Source organism: Pocillopora damicornis, chromosome 13 (genome assembly GCF_964200805.1).
Source record: "Pocillopora damicornis chromosome 13, jaPocDami1.2, whole genome shotgun sequence".
Taxonomy (NCBI): Eukaryota; Metazoa; Cnidaria; class Anthozoa; order Scleractinia; family Pocilloporidae; genus Pocillopora; species Pocillopora damicornis.
Window position 1 is genome coordinate 9,167,095 of NC_142682.1, and position 19,440 is coordinate 9,186,534.

General features: G+C 37.4%; 2 protein-coding genes across 2 annotated transcripts; one reads left to right on the forward strand and one right to left on the reverse strand.

Annotated features, from left to right (window-relative positions):
- Positions 1-10: 10 nt before the first annotated feature.
- Positions 11-12,287, forward strand: LOC113673590 (nuclear pore complex protein Nup54). Its single transcript, XM_027189994.2, has 13 exons — positions 11-325; positions 1,823-1,930; positions 2,164-2,387; positions 3,631-3,818; positions 4,312-4,414; positions 4,838-4,931; positions 5,468-5,522; positions 5,983-6,076; positions 6,769-6,876; positions 8,318-8,385; positions 8,950-9,001; positions 9,667-9,786; positions 10,892-12,287. Exons 1-13 carry the CDS (start codon positions 82-84, stop codon positions 11,006-11,008), a joined length of 1,575 nt encoding a protein of 524 aa, XP_027045795.2. The 5' UTR covers positions 11-81; the 3' UTR covers positions 11,009-12,287.
- Positions 12,288-12,762: 475 nt separating this feature from the next.
- Positions 12,763-14,957, reverse strand: LOC113673591 (bone morphogenetic protein 4). Its single transcript, XM_027189995.2, has 2 exons — positions 14,307-14,957; positions 12,763-14,180 (listed from the first exon to the last, which is right to left on the reverse strand). The coding sequence occupies exons 1-2, from the start codon at positions 14,557-14,559 to the stop codon at positions 13,303-13,305; spliced, it is 1,131 nt and encodes a 376-aa protein (XP_027045796.2). The 5' UTR covers positions 14,560-14,957; the 3' UTR covers positions 12,763-13,302.
- Positions 14,958-19,440: the final 4,483 nt, after the last annotated feature.

The window sequence follows — 19,440 nt, forward strand, 5'->3', positions numbered from 1 at the left end:
CTCCAGGCTCCTGCCATCGGAATCTAGTCACTAAGAACGCCTGTCATTTATTGCTATTCGTGTTAGTCGTTTGAAAGAGAAATGTCGTTGTTCGGTGCTGTTAGTCAACCTTCCACAGGTGTGGGGTTTTCTTTTGGAACTCCTTCTAGCACAACTACGGGTTTTGGTGCCTTTGGAGTAAGTCAACAGGGAAATACAGCTAATAAGCCATTATTTGGCACAACGAGCTTTGGTACCAATACTGCTGCCAGCTTTGGTGCAGCAACTACAACGACTGGTTCAGTGTTTAGCTTTGGCGCAAAGACTACTGCCTCTTCTTCTTTAGGTATATTTGAAGATTATTTCTTCTCCCATTATTATTTCTCCCATTATTATGCTGGAAAGCGAGCAAGTACAAATGTCACTTTGAACTGTTCTCACATTTTTGCCTTGTTTTCATAATAATAATTTACATGGAAAAATTACTCAGTTCTGATTGGTTATGATAAATGCAGTTTTCAGGTAATTCAGTGCAGAAGAGAGTTAATTCAGTGCAGAAGAGAGTTAATTCAGTGCAGAAGAGGGTTAATTCAGCACAAAGAAAGTAACAAATCAGAAATTCTGATTGGTCAATAATCAAAGAAACTCACAGATAACCAATCAAATGTGAGCCTTGGATGTTGCAACAAAATTTGAAAATTTGCAAGTGAAACAATGGCCGGTGTTTTAAGTAGGTTTTTTTTCGCCACTGCAGCTGAAAAACAGCTCAAACAATGAAAACACTGTAAAAAGCACTGCTTTTTGGTTGTCGGTTTGGAAAAAGTGGTGTTTAGAGAGGGGAATTGCCAAGGAAATTGAAAATTATGAGCTGACCCAGCTTAACACTTTGCTCAAGAGATCCAACATGGAAATTAAAAACAAACATGGTTAAACCTCGGAAACAACAATTCCATTTCATCGTAAGTGATTCAGACACAGACTGAACAATTCCTTGAACTGTTAGCTGGACTTTGAACTTTTTTGCACCTTAAAGATGTTAAGATATCATTGCATATTGTTGTTTTAATTGTACGTGGTTGGTTTGACTGAATGCATGGTTTGAATAAATTATTTTTGCACTTGATGCGCACACTTTGCTTATACTTAATTATGATAAGCATCTCATATTTTTCCATGTATATTATTAACATGTAATCACATGATTTTTCTTGTACAATTTGGAATAAACAAGCACTTGTTAATTTTTTCAAAGACCACAAATTGCACTCGCCCTATGTGCTCATGCAATTTTGTTAGTCTTATAAAAAAATTTTCTTGTGCTTATTTATTCCAAATTGCACTCGAAATCATGTGATTACCTATACAAATTGAATAAGAGAATTACTATATGTTTTAAGTGAAATCAAGAGACAATCATCAACTTCTTCTGAGAGACATAAAAAATTTTCCTTTGTGCAAATGATCAATTTTAAAAATCCAGTGGCCTGTGACTCACCCAGCGCACAATGCATTGCACATAAGTAATGTTTTAAGTTGACTTGTTGTGAAACCTATCATAGTGAGAAACAGCATTCAAACCAAACAAGATGACGGAGATTGTGAAAGCATTTTAAGATTTTCAGTGGCATTAAATCTTTGTCTGTGCTGTCCAGTTACAGTTTGGGTTAAGTCCCAAGCTGAAACAGTTCAAGGATCGATGAGAATTATATTTCATTCTTTGTTAGGCAAACAGCTATAGTGTTCCAATAAATCGTTAAAGAAACAATTTTGTTCGTTGATGCCATATAGTATCAGTTACAGTGATATGAAACTGTTCAGTTGATTAAACTATATTTGCCATCAGGTTTTGGATCAACAGTCACTTCATCTGCTCCTTCTCTAGGAGCGAATCTCACTGGTTTTGGAACAACTCAAGGACTTGGTTCTACAGCTTTTGGTCAGCCTGTAGCAGGTGCTGTTTTAGAAGTTTTCAAAACTATGGAACACTGATACTGTAACTTATGTATGATTCTTTTTGCATTTTACAACCTCAATCTATGGGCAGTAGCAACTGTTATAGGTGCAAGTATAATGTTGCAACTTTTTAAGAATAACAAACATGAACTAGATATCTGGTACTCATCTTCTTGTGTTCTTACGTTGCTTTCAGCTGAGTAAAGGTAATTTTTTTTCTTTTCCTCTCAGGGTTATTTTCACAGCAGAGTAACCAGTCTGTATCCAACCAACAAGTTGCACCCTTAGCCCAGCTGGCTGTTGCTTTATCTCAGCCTCAGATATATGGTGATGAAAGAGACGGAATTATTGCCAAGTTGAACCAGGTGCAAGCTTATTGGGGAACTGGAAAAGGGTTTTATAACCAACAAAGTGCAGTTGACTTCACACCACAAAATCCATTTTGTCGCTTTAAGGTAAGGTGTTTATATCACAGATCCCAACTGCTGGGAGTAGTTCAGGTCTGCTTATCAGTCAATACATTTTTTAATTAATAGAAGAAGAAAGATTTAATAGGTACTCCCCAAGGGGCTTTTCAGCATCTATTTACATAACTTCATCAGATCAATAACATCAAAAACTAATGACTATTTACATTAATATCACTAATTATATCAAAACTAATGACTGTTTGCAAGAATGTGACTCTTAAGTTTCTCCTTAAATGCCTTTAGGGAGGCACACTGTCTTAATTCAGGAGATATATTGTTCCAGAGCCTCGCCCCTCTAAAGGCAAAGGACCGCTGACCAGATGCTGACCTAATGAATGGAATCTGTAGAGCTTCACGATTTCATGTCCTATGGTTATGAATGTCCGATCTCTTAACAAACTTACTACTCAAGTAACTGGGGGCAAGATGGTTCATGCATTTATAAGTCATGACAGTGGCTCTGAAAAATAAAAGCTGATCTACAGAGAGCCAGTTTAATCAAAACTGTAGCAAAATTTTCAAATGTGATTGATTATTATCAATGTGAATTGAGCACTTATAGGACAGTGAATGCATCATGTTTGTAATTTGACAGTTGACATGTCATGCCTGTGTATGAGAACAGTACACATCAGGTGCATCCATTCTTGTTATGCATTTTGTTATCTGTTGTTGTTTTTTTTATGAAAATGTGTAACCAATGTATAGACTCCACTCAGTCCTATTACTAGTATGAATTTTATATGTAAACTGAACTAGACAAGTCCACTTTAATCAGGGCTAGAAACAAAGGCTGCTGGTCGGTTAAACTTCAGAGTTTCTTTTCAAGATGTTGTGATACAATAAGAGGTGTTAAGGTGGTTCTCTAGCTTTACCTCTTTGTCATCAAAGATGGCTCAAATTCTTGCTGGCTACCTGAAGAAAGGCAGTTAAGGCATTTGTTGGAAGTCATAACTCTTCAAGGTCACTAAAAAGAACTCTTCCCTGTTGAAAAAAAGGACAGTGATTAGTGGCTAACTGTGTTTGCCAAGTTTTATGTTCCAACCCAAAACATGAACCAGTTACTGGTAAGTCCTGACCGGTGATAAGTATTTACTTATCAAGGTTGATCTGGATAGACGATGGCAAATGTGAATGAAAACACAACAGGCTGACTTACTACAAGCTGTAGTAACAACTACCAAATGCATACATATTATGAACCTTTTTTTATGCATTGATTTAATAGGTTGTAAGCTACAGTCGCCTTCCTATGGCCTGTAATGAGGATGGTCATTTATCTCTTGAAATAAAGAAGAAAGAAAGTGATGTTCGTGCTTTACAACAAGGGATTGTAGATGGACTTCATAAGTGTCTAGGAAGCAAACCTACCATTATGGTCTGTATCGATGGAATAAAACCTCTGCCAGATGACAGGTAATCTACATAATTTTTTTGGTTTTACCTTGCATACTGTTCCTACAGACTCAACTTGTGAATAAAAAAAGATGTTCAGTTCCTCTATGTTGGGTTGTGATGTACAGGCAAATCTTGGTCAAAGAAGGGAGTAAATTGGAAGCCTAATATTCAACTATTGGCAAGTTCAGGACAGCTGAACTGAGATAGATGCCTTCTATGGCTTCAGATGCAGGTCTGTGATACTGCTTAGAGTAGCAATCAACATGAAAAGTATTCGCTGCACAGAACAAGAAGAATGCTAACCTTGGTTGTTAAAACGATTTCAGTTGTTTTCTGATACAAGGACATACTGCATTATCAACATACATTGTTATTTATATGGTCATATGCTTCATGTTGGTTCAACTGATATGCCTTTTAAAGACCTGAAGTAATATTTTAGTTAGGAGTTCTTAACCAGTGCACTGATTGTTACAAGTACATATTTGTTGTGTGCTGCATTTTTCATCAGGTCAGAAGTGGTAATGTATGTTGTTGAGAGACATCCAAATGGTTCCTCAAGAACCATACCAGCCACAGATGTCTTTTCACATCTTAATCAAGCCAACATCAAGGTAATAAACATAATGTTTTCCTCCTTTCCAGACCAATGAAAGCCATAGTGTTATGAGTATGTGTGTTGTTAAAATTACACAGGGCAAGTCTTTGGCAAAACAATAAAGCCTGCATAAAGAGTAGTTGTCAGTAATGTAACAAGGCTACCTGCTTACCTTTTTGGGTTGTCTCTATATTGAGTACTAAGGTTCCAAAAACTACCAACTATACCTAAACCAAAACAACAGTCATTCCTTAACCATTTTATCATCTAAAACTGGCAGTGCCTACTTTCAATTATAACCATAACAGTAATTGTGTTGAAGTGTTGCAGAAGAGCTGGTTTGTCTCATATTGTTTTGAGCCTTTGAATATATTATACTTTGTATGATCTGAAATGAATGATCAATCCCTTAAACCTTAAACCTTAAACACATTCTCAGTCTCAGCTCAATAGCCTTGGAATTTTAAATGTTTTACTGAAAACAAGCCTGTCCCCATCTCAACTGCAACAATATCTGGACAACCCTCCTGTTGGTATGTAACCAATTATTATTTTTTATGTTTCTGTAAATACTATTCCTAACCGTTAGCATTTCTGCAACTTACTCAGACAGTGTGAGTTTTACGGTTATCATATTGTGCTCAAAAGAAAAAGAATGAAAGTGACAAATTTAACAATTAACATGAATCTGCATAAAATTTGAAGTGCTAACATACATGTATGGACTTACTTGAAAGGTGACAACAGAAATTGAGTGAACTACAATTACAGTTTATTTTGTTGTAATTTTGAATGATATATTTTTCATTAGCCAAAATGTTGTTGAGATGGATGCTACTGCAATAATTCATTCATACAAACTACTGTAAATTACTCAAAATGTACAAGACAAGGCTGGATGTCAAGGTCTTGTGCACCTATTGGCTGGAGTGTGATGATGATGATGATGATGGTGATGATGATGACACAATAGTTATAATACTAGTCATGATTATGTTTTTTGTCGTAAGTCAACAATGAAAAGAAACTGCACTTTTTTTTATTCCCTTGCTCTTTTATTTTCCCATAGGAATAGATTCCTTGCTGTGGGAGCAAGCAAAAAAGGACAATCCAGATACTGAGAGGTACCTATTACATATCTAGCTAGGCAAAGCTAATGTCTGTGGAATATGTACACACACTTACAAAGTTATGGAAGTTATCCATAATACTCCAAGTCTGTTTAGAAGGCACCAAGTGATTGATGGTAGTAGATCAATGAATGATCATTTGCAGAGAAGAAATTATTTAACTTTGGCACAATTGATTTTAATCAGAAACTCCTTAGTTCTGGCTATTGATTGAACAGAAAATGTGGGTGTTAATATATAATCATCAATTGCTTCACACTGTAATTAAGGAAATATTTTCTGTTCCGTATGATTATTGTATTTGTTATTGGACAATGCCAATCAAAATCAGTCATCCACATATAAAGGGAACAAATTGATTTATTTATTTCAAATCATATGTGTTACCTAATGGAATGCTCCCTTTTCAACTCCTCTGAGATGTCATAATTGAATATTGTCAATTGCTCGAAAGGTTGATTCCGGTGGCAATCACAGGATTTAGTGAACTAAAAAAACGTGAAAAGCTTCAAGAACAGGAAACTTTGCAGCATCAAAAGCGGCTCTCTGTGAGTTAATAAACTTTCTAAGTATATTTAGAGTATAACAAAGGGGAAGAGTTTGCATTCTTTACTAAATAAGTTAAACAGTGAGTTTTGCTTCTGCATTTCCATCAAAAAACTACAATTTCCAGTAGGAGAATGGATGGTTCATGCCATGCATGTTTGGAACATTTTGAGATGACGCAGTCTTCGCATTAGTATTATTTTTTTTTTTATTACCATTTTCGATCATAATTGTGAACGTAGGTAAGTTTTGAGCCTTTCTTAGAAGAAAAGCTTCCTTTAGATGCCTTGTGTATTTGATAAGTAATTAGTATGTGTCTGCATATATTTCCACAATAATCGTCAAAATACATGATGTGCTGGCAAGTTTTCTCCTTAAAGATAACTGTTGGAAAAGACTTGGCATAGCTACAGATGAAGCAGCCTTGTATGTCATACTGTTTTGATAAGTTACCTGCCTCATCAATGTCTTGTAACCAGTTCCTGCACTATTTATAGCATCTATTTGTTTTCATTTGATTGGGTTCTGTTTTATTCTCAACTAATAAACTTTTCCCTAAAGGAAGACTCACCAAAACAGAAAAAGTTTCAATTGTTTGTTTCTGGTTAGATGCTTTATCACTTGGTTGGCGAGTGAAGCAGGCTAGCTTTGATTCTTTTTGACCATGTGGACGTTTTTCTCTTTTTTCAATCAGCTTATACGTGAAGAGATTGCAGAGTTACAACATAATCACGGCACAACAATGGCTAAACTGGCACAATTTAAACGAAAACACTTAGAGTTAAGTCATCGCATACTGGAGGTAATATACTATTTGTTCTTACCAGGCTTTTCATACGAGTCACATTTAATTTGAATTTCACAACTCGGGTTTAAAGAAAAGATTACTTTAAAACACTGGTCATTCACAGGTTTTCTGTTTTCGAGTGATTTGTGGTATTTGGTGATCTCTAAGTTTCGTTAAAAATCCTTTTTTGAAGGACAGGAAGGAAATACTCTTCTAGAAATATTTCCGTCACATTAAACAAAGATACGAAGTGCCTACTTTTTTTGTTGTAAAGTACTGATTGTTGATGTGTAGCGATCTACGTCACGTAGTAGTAATTTTGACTTAAGTAAGTTATAAAATGTTAAGGCAGTAGAAAGAAAAGATAAGGGAAAAAACACACTATAAATAAATCAAGATAGAACAAGGATTGCTAAAGATGGCAGAATTGAAAAGGACGATAATGATCGTGCACCAAAAGTACCTTGACCTTGACGGTTGTTATTAAGGTGATAACAAGATTTTAAGTGGACTCCAAAAAGAGAAACAGATATTGAACTTCAGGAGAAAATGTGACGTAAATCTATCATTGTAGGGAAGTTTTTTTCCCAAAATAAGAAAAAGTGAGAAATGAAAATTGCACCAGTTTATTACCAATTATGTAAGTCCTACAGTTCTTTTCATAGAAAGAAAGAAAAACCACGTCGGCGAAGTGGGTTTTTTTTAAAAAACTCTTCATTTTACGGAAAATTCGTGAAGAAAATCCAATTATTCGTGAAAAACGTTAACTAATGAAAACAGAAGAATGGTCGAATACTTTGCTGTAAACTGAGTTATATCAGAAGTGCCCACTTGACAAATAGATTGAATGTTGCAATGGGTCTCTTTACAGAAGTAGATCACAGATGACGTCAAAATGTGGTGAAAACAAAGAGTGTCACACAAGGCATTGCTGTCCGACTGTAGCACGGGTGTTCTTACCATATTTTGACGTCTGTGATCTTTCCCTGTACAGAGACCCGCGGTAACATGGAATATGTCAATTTTTACATGATAAAAAATATCATAAGTTACAACCAATCAAAATGTAAGGGAGATTCAGCTTGTTATATAAATTATTACTGTCTGCGTCTATTGTCGCGATAAGAAAAGTGGTTAATCTTTACAAAACTGAGAGATATTTTTTCAGATGAGGCTAAGAGGATAAAATCGCTGACACTGCTCTTTGTTATGACGTAGTTTTGTGCTTGAAAATGAAGTTGAACGCGGAAAATGTTTCCGGAAATACATTCTATTTTGTCAAAACGTCAAAGGGTGGGGCAAAAGCTAAATATAGAGGAAAGGGTATCACGTACAACGACTTGTTCCACCCAGCTTGCCTAGTCATCTTTTTGCTCACGAAAATTTATATTTACTTATTTGTGCATAACTTGACCTTGGAGTTGAAAACTGAACATTTTCTTTGTTACTTTATTAGGTTATGATAAAACAGGAATGTCTCCGGAAGAGTGGTTACTCAGTACAGGCTGACGAAGAACAGCTCAGGTCAGTTTTGGTGCATAGAGCATTTTGAGGGTAGGGAGTCTATGGTTTTAATGAGTAAGTTACACAGGCACATTAAAAAATGGCACCTTTTATTTAAGAATCGCCCGTGGGAAACATCTTTAGTTTCTCTTAAACTAGTACGTTGACACACCCCCCCCCCCCCTCCCTCGCCTCCCCTGACTATTGTGGTACATTGTGAGTCAGGAAGGAGTATGAGATGATGACGTACGAGTCCAATCTTACCTTATTCGGACAAAGTTGGCAATTGGGCGTCACCTGAGTGGAAGACTACTGCCCGGAAAAGTATAGAGGCTCTGGATATTAGTACTATCAAGCATATTTTCATCACATAAGATAATTTTTGCGGCTACAGGTTTGTACATTTTGGCGCATGCGGTGACTCCTTGTTTTTTCCTGTATTTTTCCAATTTCTTGTGCGTGGATATGTATTATGTCAAGTATTAAAAAATTCTGAATGGCAAATTATTTCAAGGGAAACGTCTTAATTACTTTGTGTTTCACTTTCATTCCCTTCAACTTTTTTTCTTTATTTCTTCATGGTAGAGTACAACTTGAATATCTGCATGCGGAGTTGAATGCACCCTCCCAATTCAAGGCAAGTCCTCAATAAATTAGTCCAGAAAGAAAGCATCAAATTCCTACAGGTGTATATGCGGTGTGAGATCATTTGCGCCGAAAATTCCCATGGTTTGTGTTGAAACTCAGTCGTTAGCGCTGACGACAAATCAGCATCGCAAACTTCAGTGCTTAGTGGAAGGATCATGAATGGTGAATCCGATAAATGTTTTTAAGCTATGAATTGAGGATCATGGAAGGAGCACAACACACGGACTGCATCTTATGAACAGGGTATAAAATATAGGTCGGGGTTCTACCCATGGTCCCTCGCGTTCAGGTTCCTTCGTGAAGAGCTTTAGGTGGAGTTAGGGAACACAAAGCGAGCATAAATCGGCTTGGTTGAAAGGTTCTGTAAAGGGAACGATGACTTATTATAAATAGTTGGTAATTTTGTGCCTGTCAGGTGTTGTTGGACTGTCATAAATGGGTTGATTGGGTTAAATTAGCTTCTTTGCTGCAGTTTTTTTCTCTTTTCATCAATAATTCCCTGAGTTTGAAAAATCACATCTTGATGTATTGAGCCGGCTGCAATTTGAATTCCAGCAGTGCGTTGGCAGTTCTGTCTTAAATGCCTGATAAAGTTTTGATTTTGACAATTAGAAGTAATTCTAACCTTTTTTAAACATGGCCTTGCTATCACAGGCTCGTTTAAATGAGATGATGTCACAGATCCGCTTACGGCAGAGTCAAATTGGAGAGAGACTGGCGCGAGCGGACGGCAGATATGTAGTGGAAGGCGCTATTCAGGACCAACTTAAACAAGTGAGAGAGATCAACACCAATATTTCCTTAATGTTGAAATAATCAAAATCGCGAACCCGTCAAATAACATATATTTATGTAGGACTTCAAACATAAACAAACTCAAATAAGGCGAATGATTGTCTCTGAGTGCATGATAAAGTAAGGAGCCCAAGAGGAAAAAAAATACGCTTTCACCAGCCTGAGCCAGGCGTACGGTTGGTAATCCATATAGCTCTCTCTGCGTCATCCTATATTACACCAGAGAGGGGTAGAAGGGAGAATGGTCATTATGGAAAATCATTTTACTCCACTCGACTTGATGATGTCTATATTTTTTCTCTTTCTACTCTCTACTTCGCTGTACGTTGCCTTTTCACTCAACCCTAAACTGTACTTTTTCTACCATATTCTGCTTTACTCTCCCCTTTTGATGCTCCCCTTTCTACTCTGCTCAGTCATTGTATATGCTTTACTGTATTCTGTTTTATTGCTCTCTAATAATAAAATATACTGCATATTTCAGGGATTGTCCAGTTGGCAATCCCATTTGCACACAATATCAATCCTGAGTCTTGCTCTCAAAACTATTAGAGTAAGAAAACATTTCGTGTGAAGCGTAGGTCGCTGCGGTTAATGATGCTGTTAGGTTGAACGCGAAATAGTGACTTAACCAATCTCCTTACCAAAGGCACTTACTGGGTAAGTGTTGCTCAATACCCACCCCGCTACATTAAGTTTGATTTCGTAATGCTAAAAAAAACCTAAAGAATGGATAAAACTCTCAAGGTGATAATTGTGCCTTGCGGGATTTCAAATGTGAGTAGGAAAACAATTATAAAGAGGTCATGAGATTGCTAGCAATAATTTCAGTTTTAATTGTTATTTAACAAGATGATTGCAACTGTTGTGTCATTGATATCACTAAGCTGGAGTTCTATTTAAGAGCTTTGTTTTGTTACCGTCTGACTAAAGTTGCTGCTTATTCCTTAGTACAGCAGAAGGTAATGTCGTGTTTGAATTAACTTAAACTTCACATTTTAAAAGTCAAAGTTCTGGGCTAGATGTGCTGGTGTTGTAGTAATTCTGTTAAAAAGTGTTTGTAAACTCGTGTCGTTTATTGCAGCATCTTGAGCGTCAACAGTTAGGCCTGATGCACCTTATAGCCATCATAAAAGATGATCTTCAGGAGTTGGCCACCATAGAACGAGGACTCAGTGAGCTTCCTTCAACAAGGACATGATCAACACTGTTCACTTAGTGACCTTCGGGACTCGCTGACGACCTTCCTTCAACAAGCACATAATAGACAGTGTTGACTGCTCTTGTGATAAGAGTACATTATCACAGAGAATTTCACATTCCTATACATGTTTTGTCCTCTTTGACGTAAACTATATGTGCTCCTTAGGCTATACAGCGTCGTTAGGTCAATAGTTTGGGCAAAGGCAATTAGTAGGTATATTGTATTAAGCTGCCAATATCTCTAATTCCTTAGGCTTTACTAATTGTCTGTGAGTTTATACTCGTATTGTGCCATCTTTTGTAGAACAAAAACCTTGCTGCTTAAACTTTAAGATTTGTACTCATATCCTTCAAAACGCTGCCGATACCATTAAGTTTTGCCCTCAGGCTTGAATGCATGTAAATGCTATCGTATCATACAGTAGAGTGTTTAGGAAAGTGCTTCTCTCACAATCACTCTCTTAGTTTCTTCAATTTTCTTGTGACAGCAGCAGCGTAAAGTTGTTGCTGCAGGCGCCTGTCGTCTAGTCTGTTCTTGACCCTTTTGACATCGTACAAATAAAGCGATCAACTGCGTGAATATGTTTATGACCAAGAGTAACTTCAAGGTCTACTGGCACCACAAGGCACTAATCTAAAGTGCTGGCTTTTATTTTCATTAGTGCTTTTTAGCTAATACAGCGCATATCTTGTTGATAAATACTCATTTCTCTGTTAGCCCAAGGAACATTGGCCAATTGAACATAGTTATTCTCACGTAAATTTCCAAACTGCTTTAGTTCTTTCTTCAATAGTTGAAAGTTTCAAATTCCTCTAATCTGTAGTTTGTATATTCACTACAGATTGGATAAATTACAACTCAAATAGTCGCTGTTTAGCGACTGCAATGGCTAGAGTCCCTTCTTCTTTTGATTCAAATTTTCTTCTTGAGTGAAAGATATTATATATGCCAGCTTTATACCAAGTGCCCTTAGTCTACATTTGGCCAGAAGTTGTAGGATAGAAAATCAGAACTAATGAGGAGAACACAGCTTTCTTTTCTTTGGAAACAATTGATTCAGCCGGGTTATGCAAGCGGCGATGCATAGTCAGTTCAAGAAGAAAAGGCTATTGTGTGGTCGGTAGACAATGCTCAAGGCAAGGCCATCTATTTTTACTAACACACAACAGCTACTATTTGTTTAATGATTTCTATAGTAAATTGAAGAGAAAATACGATATACTGGAATTATTTCGAGAGTGAAAGTTCAATAAACACAGACAAGTATGTTTATGCAGTTCTGAAGTATTGTTTTGACGTTTGAACCGTAAGTCATTCTATGAACAACTGCCGACTAGTTTTTCTGTTGAGCTGAATTCTCAAAGCAACCCTCGTTGACTTGTTGCGATTTTTCTCAGCTGTAATGAAGGTAACTTGTACGTTTTTGTTAGAGAATGAAAACCTTTTATTCCGTTCCGCAAGGAAAGGAAGGCTCTATTTTTATACCACTTCCCACGCAATTGTTGTAACCGTTTCACTTTTTTTTCATGTTTCAATATTAGTTTAGTCACCAATAAGACGTCAAACGTTAAGCCTCCTAAGTCAACAATTTACTCTTCATTCTCAAGTACAAATATTTTTAACAATGTGGGAACTTAAATTTTTTTTTGGCAAACTGACTTGGACAACATAGTGAAGTGCTTAGTGGAATTATTGGACAATACCAGAAGGAATATGAGCTGTTAGTCGTAGTACGTGATGGCGGAACACTCTTTTTTGCAGGGTTTAAATTTATTGAATTCATGCTTACAGAAGCGTGATATAATAAGTCTGAAATTAATGCAAATTTCTGGAGAAATAGACGTCGGCTCACTGCCTGACCGGAAATAAATAAAATTGTCTTTGAACAGTAGCAGCCGCTCCAGGCTAGTTATCGGTCATACTTTTTATAGGTTACACTGTTCCATTTATAGCTCCTCTTTACTCTTCGTCTACAGATAATTTTCGTACACTGACTGGAGATTTGTGTGGTACAATCGATCTTTAACTAGCGTGTTACACCACCCGAACAAGACTGACTATTCTGAAAAAATGTCTGACTTTGTCAATCTTTTGATTAACCGCTGCGAATCTGCCTCGGGTCACAATAATACTCTACTTCAATTTATTCACTATATTCCGATATCGTGTTAGGGTGCGAAACACCTTTTATCAATATAAATATGTTCTTTGACACTTAATTTGTTCTCTGTGCTTTCACTTTAAATCGACTGACATTTACAGACGAGGTTTATTGGTAAACTATAACTCTGTTAGCGACAGCCACACGTGGATGCAACCATAGCAGGGTATTCCTTTAGCACAATGCTTCCATCCAGCTCAAAATACATCAAACTCATAGAGTTTAAACTTGTGGGTACACAGCATGCTGCAGGAATGTTCTTATTTAATCGATGGTGAAGGAGGTTTTGTATTATGGCGTGGTTTGATGGATCGTAATATTTATCGATGACTTCTGGACATGTACCCATGCAGTAATAAGCGCTGAATCCTCGAGGTGCTATAATCCATTTGTCCCAGTTTAAGTCACGAAATTTCACAAACAGTTTGTGTCTCGCACAGCTAACGTCTCCCACAGATCTGCGTCTTCTGTTCATTATGCCAGAAGTGTCTTGCTTGTTTTTGCCTTTACCTTTGTTGTGTTTATCTTCGCCGTTATGCCTTGTTTCGTTCGGAATCTCACTAAAAGGTCCCAACGATTTGTCTTGCTTTTTGTCCTTATCATCTCCGTAAATGACCAAGATCGGCTCTTTCCTACCACCAGTTGCTATGAAGAAATCCGAAGTTGGAATTCCAATTCCTTTGACTGAGATCCACAAACCGAAATTTCGTGATGGCCAAGAACTCCAAAACGACACAGCTGAGGTAACATTTAACACGACCCAGCCGCCAACTCGACGACATTTAACATGTTTGGTAGCCACTGTAGTCAACTTTTTCTTCCAGCTTGTGTTACCCTCTACAGGTCGGCGATTCAAACGATACACTGTCACCTTAAAATGACCATGAGTGTTCTCCAGCTTAGAACGTCTCTTAAATAATCTCAGCTCTGCTTTCTCTATTTGTTCATTGGGTTTAAGCGACGATAAGTTGAAGTACAAGCGACTCTTGTCCTCGCTGACGCTCGTGTCTGCAGTGATAAATAACGAGGTTAACAACGTTACAAATTACCATATTATATTCATGTAGCTCGATAATCTACTCATGTAGGTTTCTTCAGTGCAAACTGCTTGTATTACCGAGGATAATTACGTACCTCTGAAGAAAGTTCGTATGGTTTTCCCAGGAGCAGATTTGCCAAACTTGGTGAAGCCCGTTGTATGAGCTTGTTCCTTGTACAAGTCCATCACATATTTCGGTACTTGAGACCTACTTCTTGCCACGCTCGGCTTTTCCTTTATCTCTAACAAGTTTAGTAAATCACCTTGGAGGTTTGTAATCTCTGCTCCGTTCTGTAGTGATACTGGCGTGAAGCACACCAAAAGTAAAATAAAGTTGAGCGAATTCATTTGAGTACTCTGCGGGATATCCGTGGTCCTAGCTGGCTGTTGCAGTCATGGGCTAATCATCAGTCCGGTGTGGCTAGAATGAATGTTGCACTGATTACTGAAGTATCCAAGTGGTTCATTTGTGACTATATAGCCGCCCACTATATTGTTCACGTGCACGCCCGACATTAGCCAACAGTGCAACCAGCCACGCCGGAATTATCGTTAACAACCGACTTCAAAATAACACTCTAAAAATATTCAGTAGTGCCCAGGAAACAAACTAATATTTGGTGAGTTTCCAAAAACCGAAAAACCATACATAAAAGGGTTTTTTCCGATTATGGTGTTTGCTAAATTCGTATCGATTACTGTGTGCAATAAACCGATGAAATTGTGGTCACACATCGTTGAGAGTTGTTAAAAAAATTGTGCATGCTGACTTGTGACATTGCGGTCATTTTGCGGCTGATTGGAGAGTAGTTGAACAGAAGCCACTTCACAATGATGACATTCGTTTAGAAGTTCTCTTAATTAAACGGTAACAACTTATAAACTTAACTGAATAAATCACAGATTCGCTAAACCTAAAAGTGTAGAATAAATCTACATTTAGTTCAAAAGCGCAACCAAGTTGTTGGTTAAAGCCTCTTTTGTTAACGCATCGAATGTCTGGGGTGACATTATTGTGATAGGGTTCTCAAACAAAATAGGAAGGCGTGATCAAAGGATAACGTTGGCTGGATGTGTGCTTCACTTGGTTTTTTTTTAGTTTAACGAGAAATTACTGAAAAGCCTCCACCGAACTGGAGCACAAATTACCATATGGCAGGCGACATGAAGCAGTGATTTCGTATTGTGATTGTGTAGTTTAATTATTTATGCTAGTTTCATAACAGCAACCCCTTGGCGCGGTGTGGCGGTAACTTCATATCAGTTCTGCAGACAGCCAAATAGCCCAGAACGATATGAAACTGCAGTCAGACACAAATGAATTCTCTTGGAGTACCAGTCATTCCACACTTCATCGTTTGCTTTCTCATATATGGAAGCAGAAAACAACAAAAGGAGTATTGAACAAATTTATCCGAGCGTGGCCAATACTTTAGTGATGTCAGATCAGGTATATTTTACTCAGTTATGTAAGTGATCCTTGTTGTTACATCCAATCTACAAGATTAAACTTTGTATGATCGCTGCCGTTTATTTTAGATGAATTTTGTTACATATCGACACCCACAGTTCTTCCGAGAAATCATAATTTCTTCTTTGTAACTCTTGTCTAAAGTGTCCAAAGAAAAAAAACCAAAACAGTTGTCTATCTTGTGGCACGGGTGAGAAAGTTTCAAAAGAAAAGATTCTGTTATGTCTCCACCATAGTAGGCAGTGTTTTGTAATTTTATTTGTTTATAGGTTGTTTTACGTTTTTCCTTCCGTTAGGATGGGGAGTGAGCCATTTCAACGTAATAACATTTCCCTTCACTGGAGGTGTTCGAGGAAAGCTATTGTTATTCAATAAGACCACACTACGTGAGTGGGTTTGACATTTTTTCATGACTAAAGTCACAAGGTGTGGATATTATTTTTGGAGTACTGATAACCAGATACTAGTGCAGTCTTTGTTTTTCGAAGAAAACAAAATCCAACACCATGGTGCAATATTTCAAATTTTTGTGCAGAGCACTGAGTTTGGTGAATATCGTCGTTGGTTTGTTTTGGCGAGTATTGTCGTAACTAAGTCAATGAATCTTATAGAGATTTGTAGCAGACACCGCGCCTCACCGAGTCAAACGGACGTTTCTAGTATATGGAAAAAAATAAGAAGAAGCTAATATCAAACTAAATTTTCGACATTTTTAAACTCAAAATTTTATCATTTTCAAGCGTTGATGTCTGTTAGATATTCAAAGGGATGGAGTCCTAGTGACTAAGAATTCAAAGTGTCTATAACCAGCTTGGATCGTGAAAAGCTTTTATTCTGTTTACAACAGTCAACTTTTATCATTAAGAATTGCCTGAATTAATAAACGCTTAATTTTTTTCAGTTCTCTTTGATGCCTCCAGGTTATAAACCAGCTGTCATGCCAACAACTGAACAGTCTCTCCACTAAATCACTTTCCTACTTTTTATGCTGTTGAAAACTGGTGTCTCTTGTTAGTAAAACAAGGATCATGTTTGTGTCAATTTATCCTAAACCGAAATGCTGTAGACGTTCCAAACTTAACGGCCGACAAAGGTTTCTATTTTTGTTCGCCACTAAATTTAGCACACCTTAGCGATTTCCTTTATATTTAGCAATAAACTTTAATAAGCAAAGATCTTTCTGGAGAGTAACTAATTTTTTTACGCCTACTAAATTAATCAACTAAAAGGGCTCATGATAGTTTCTTTCTAGGCCAGATGTTTTCAGGAAAAATGAAGTTATGTATAAAGATAAGTTTGCTTTTTTTTTTAACAAATTTGGAAATAATTTCCATTGGCATGCCTAAAGCCAAAGGCAGTTGACGACATCGACGGAACACGCCCATTAGGAGTCAATAGGTAAACAGAACTAAGACACAATTCGAAAGAAACTTTTAGCCACTTATTTCGTCTAATCAAGCTGCCTATTTCAGACTCCTTGTAGACATCGAGGTTTCTTTATACGCAGTGAGTTGTCTGAAGAAATTTTTTTAATCAAGTGTTCGCAATAAGCTTTCTTGACGTTGTCTATTGATAAAATCAACGTTCAGATAAAAAGTTCGGCTGAGTTGAAAATGGTTTTGAGCACGGACAAAGGCTTGACTTAATGTTATGCATATATTTTATTATCAGTGTCTGCTGGCATAAGAACATGAGAATAAAGACAACTGACAGACATGGCCTGCAGTAATTTTTGCGACATGAATTAGGAAAATTCAATCCTCAGCCGTTTCAAATCCTGGTGTTTTGCCGTCTCACAAGATTTCTGCGTGTCACGCGGTTCACTAGTTCTGTGAATGAACGATTTTGGCATCAACGTACACTTAAAACATATTGGTTCACGTAACTAAACAACAATGTTGTAACTAAATGGTTGTTTTAAAAATTGAATAACTTTTTAAACAACGAAGAAGAGTGGGTTCAGAAAAAGTTGGAAATGTTGTTTATCAGTTTATAGAGGCTGTCTATCCTTGACCATTGTCCATCGTGTGACACTTAACTAGCCAATCACATTGAATTACATAAAGTAAATCTTGCATATTAAGTATTTTCCTTCGAGATGATGATTCTATCTCTAAATTTCCATTTCTCGCTAAGAACCCGAAAAACAAAAACCAAGATTGACAATATTAACATTGTGAGGATCTTGCTGACCAAATTAGAGTTACACTTAATAGGAGATTTAAAGAGAAAATAGCGTTTAAAGACTGTTGCATAACAATGAAACAAACAGAAAAGTTGGAGAAAAAAGGGCGTTCCCAAGGTACCGCCCGTTTCCATAAATTACGAGCTGCGTGGCGTCCAAAAACATTCTCTAATTATAAATCAGTACGGAGAGTGGGAAGTAAAAGTTGTCAAAAGAAAAGGTGATAACGATGCTAGAATTAAAAAGATATAGGGATTCCTTTCCTGATCATGAATTCGACATTAGGTTAACCCTAAAGGAGACCAGTAGGGATCAAAGTATAATGAGGGTAATTTTCAGGAAATTCCTGCATTGAAATCAACTTTGACCTTAACCTTCTCCACCATTAAGCTGATTGATACAATTTTAGTAAGTCCAACTGGAATATAAGTTACCAAGAGAATATTCTTGAACTTACCGATAGAACTTGTTACCATGGAAAGTGATCACCAGTTTTCACGCCAAATTCACAATAGGAGAATGTTAGTCTTGATCAAGTATTTTCTCGATACGAGAAAAGTTAGCAATTAATCTAAGTTGCAAAATAAGGTCGAAAAGAGAATAAGAGATGCAGCGGAAACGGCCGGTCATAGGCTGTGTATTTTTGTTCTCGAAAGCTGGAAAATATTGAGTCCGAGTGCCACATAATAAACTAGTTGCTTACCAACCTTACTTGCTCGAGCCGTAACAGGGAATATTGGTCTTCGGTCGTTTTTCTACGGGCTTTACTACGTTCGATCCGCACTGCCACGACTTCAGTGCGACCCTTGCGTTCTGTTAGTAAGAGTTAATATTCTCGGTTCTAACTTTCTGATCAATGTCCTAGCGGGCTCAAAACCGAGAATCAGCCGTAGGCCCACATGCTAAGACACTGTCACGTAAATTCTATTTGAGAGCGGCTTGGCTCTTTCAAAGTACAGTCCGGTGGGTATCCTTTGGTTGACTTGGTTCAACGTGTGGATCTGCGGCTCGTCAACGAAAGAGGCTCTCAGTGGAGTTAAACCGTCAATTCTCAGAAGCCTTAAATGTAACCGTTAGTCGTCAAAAAGGAGAGATTTCACCGTTAACCGTGAAAAACGCAGCTCAATATTGATTGACAAACGCTTTAAAGATTGGGAGCACTTTTTATGACAGATACCACAACGGGTTGTGTTGAACTAGTAACTGGGCTCTCCTTGAGTGTTTTGCAGCATGCTATGTACTTTTAGAGCATCTCTCGGAGTTTCATAAAGCGAGTCGCAAAGTGGGAAACGAAGCACCACTCTCATCCTGCCTCTTATTACCCAGTATCCCAGCTAAGTATGCTGGCCTTTCCAGCAATTTGATTCTATGGAACTTCACTATCAGCTACAATTTCCCAAGAAAGGGAAGTTGTCTGAAGCCGGTCGCCTTTGCATTTTTAGCGATGTCATCAGTACGGGCGACGAAAACCCAAGGAAGGCATTACTGTTGAGTAAACTGGTAGAGAACTTACGCGATAGCAAAAATGATCTCAAATGTGGTGGTGTTTTAGATCACCATATAGTGCAGGTGC

Coding starts and splice junctions, on each gene's coding strand:
- LOC113673591 (XM_027189995.2), bottom strand. CDS start 14,559: ATGAATTCGCTCAACTTTATTTTACTTTTGGTGTGCTTCACGCCAGTA. Junction 14,181..14,306: donor CATACGAACTTTCTTCAGAG/GTACGTAATTAT, acceptor TTATCACTGCAG/ACACGAGCGTCAGCGAGGAC.
- LOC113673590 (XM_027189994.2), top strand. CDS start 82: ATGTCGTTGTTCGGTGCTGTTAGTCAACCTTCCACAGGTGTGGGGTTT. Junction 1,931..2,163: donor TTTTGGTCAGCCTGTAGCAG/GTGCTGTTTTAG, acceptor TTTTCCTCTCAG/GGTTATTTTCACAGCAGAGT. Junction 4,415..4,837: donor TTAATCAAGCCAACATCAAG/GTAATAAACATA, acceptor ACACATTCTCAG/TCTCAGCTCAATAGCCTTGG.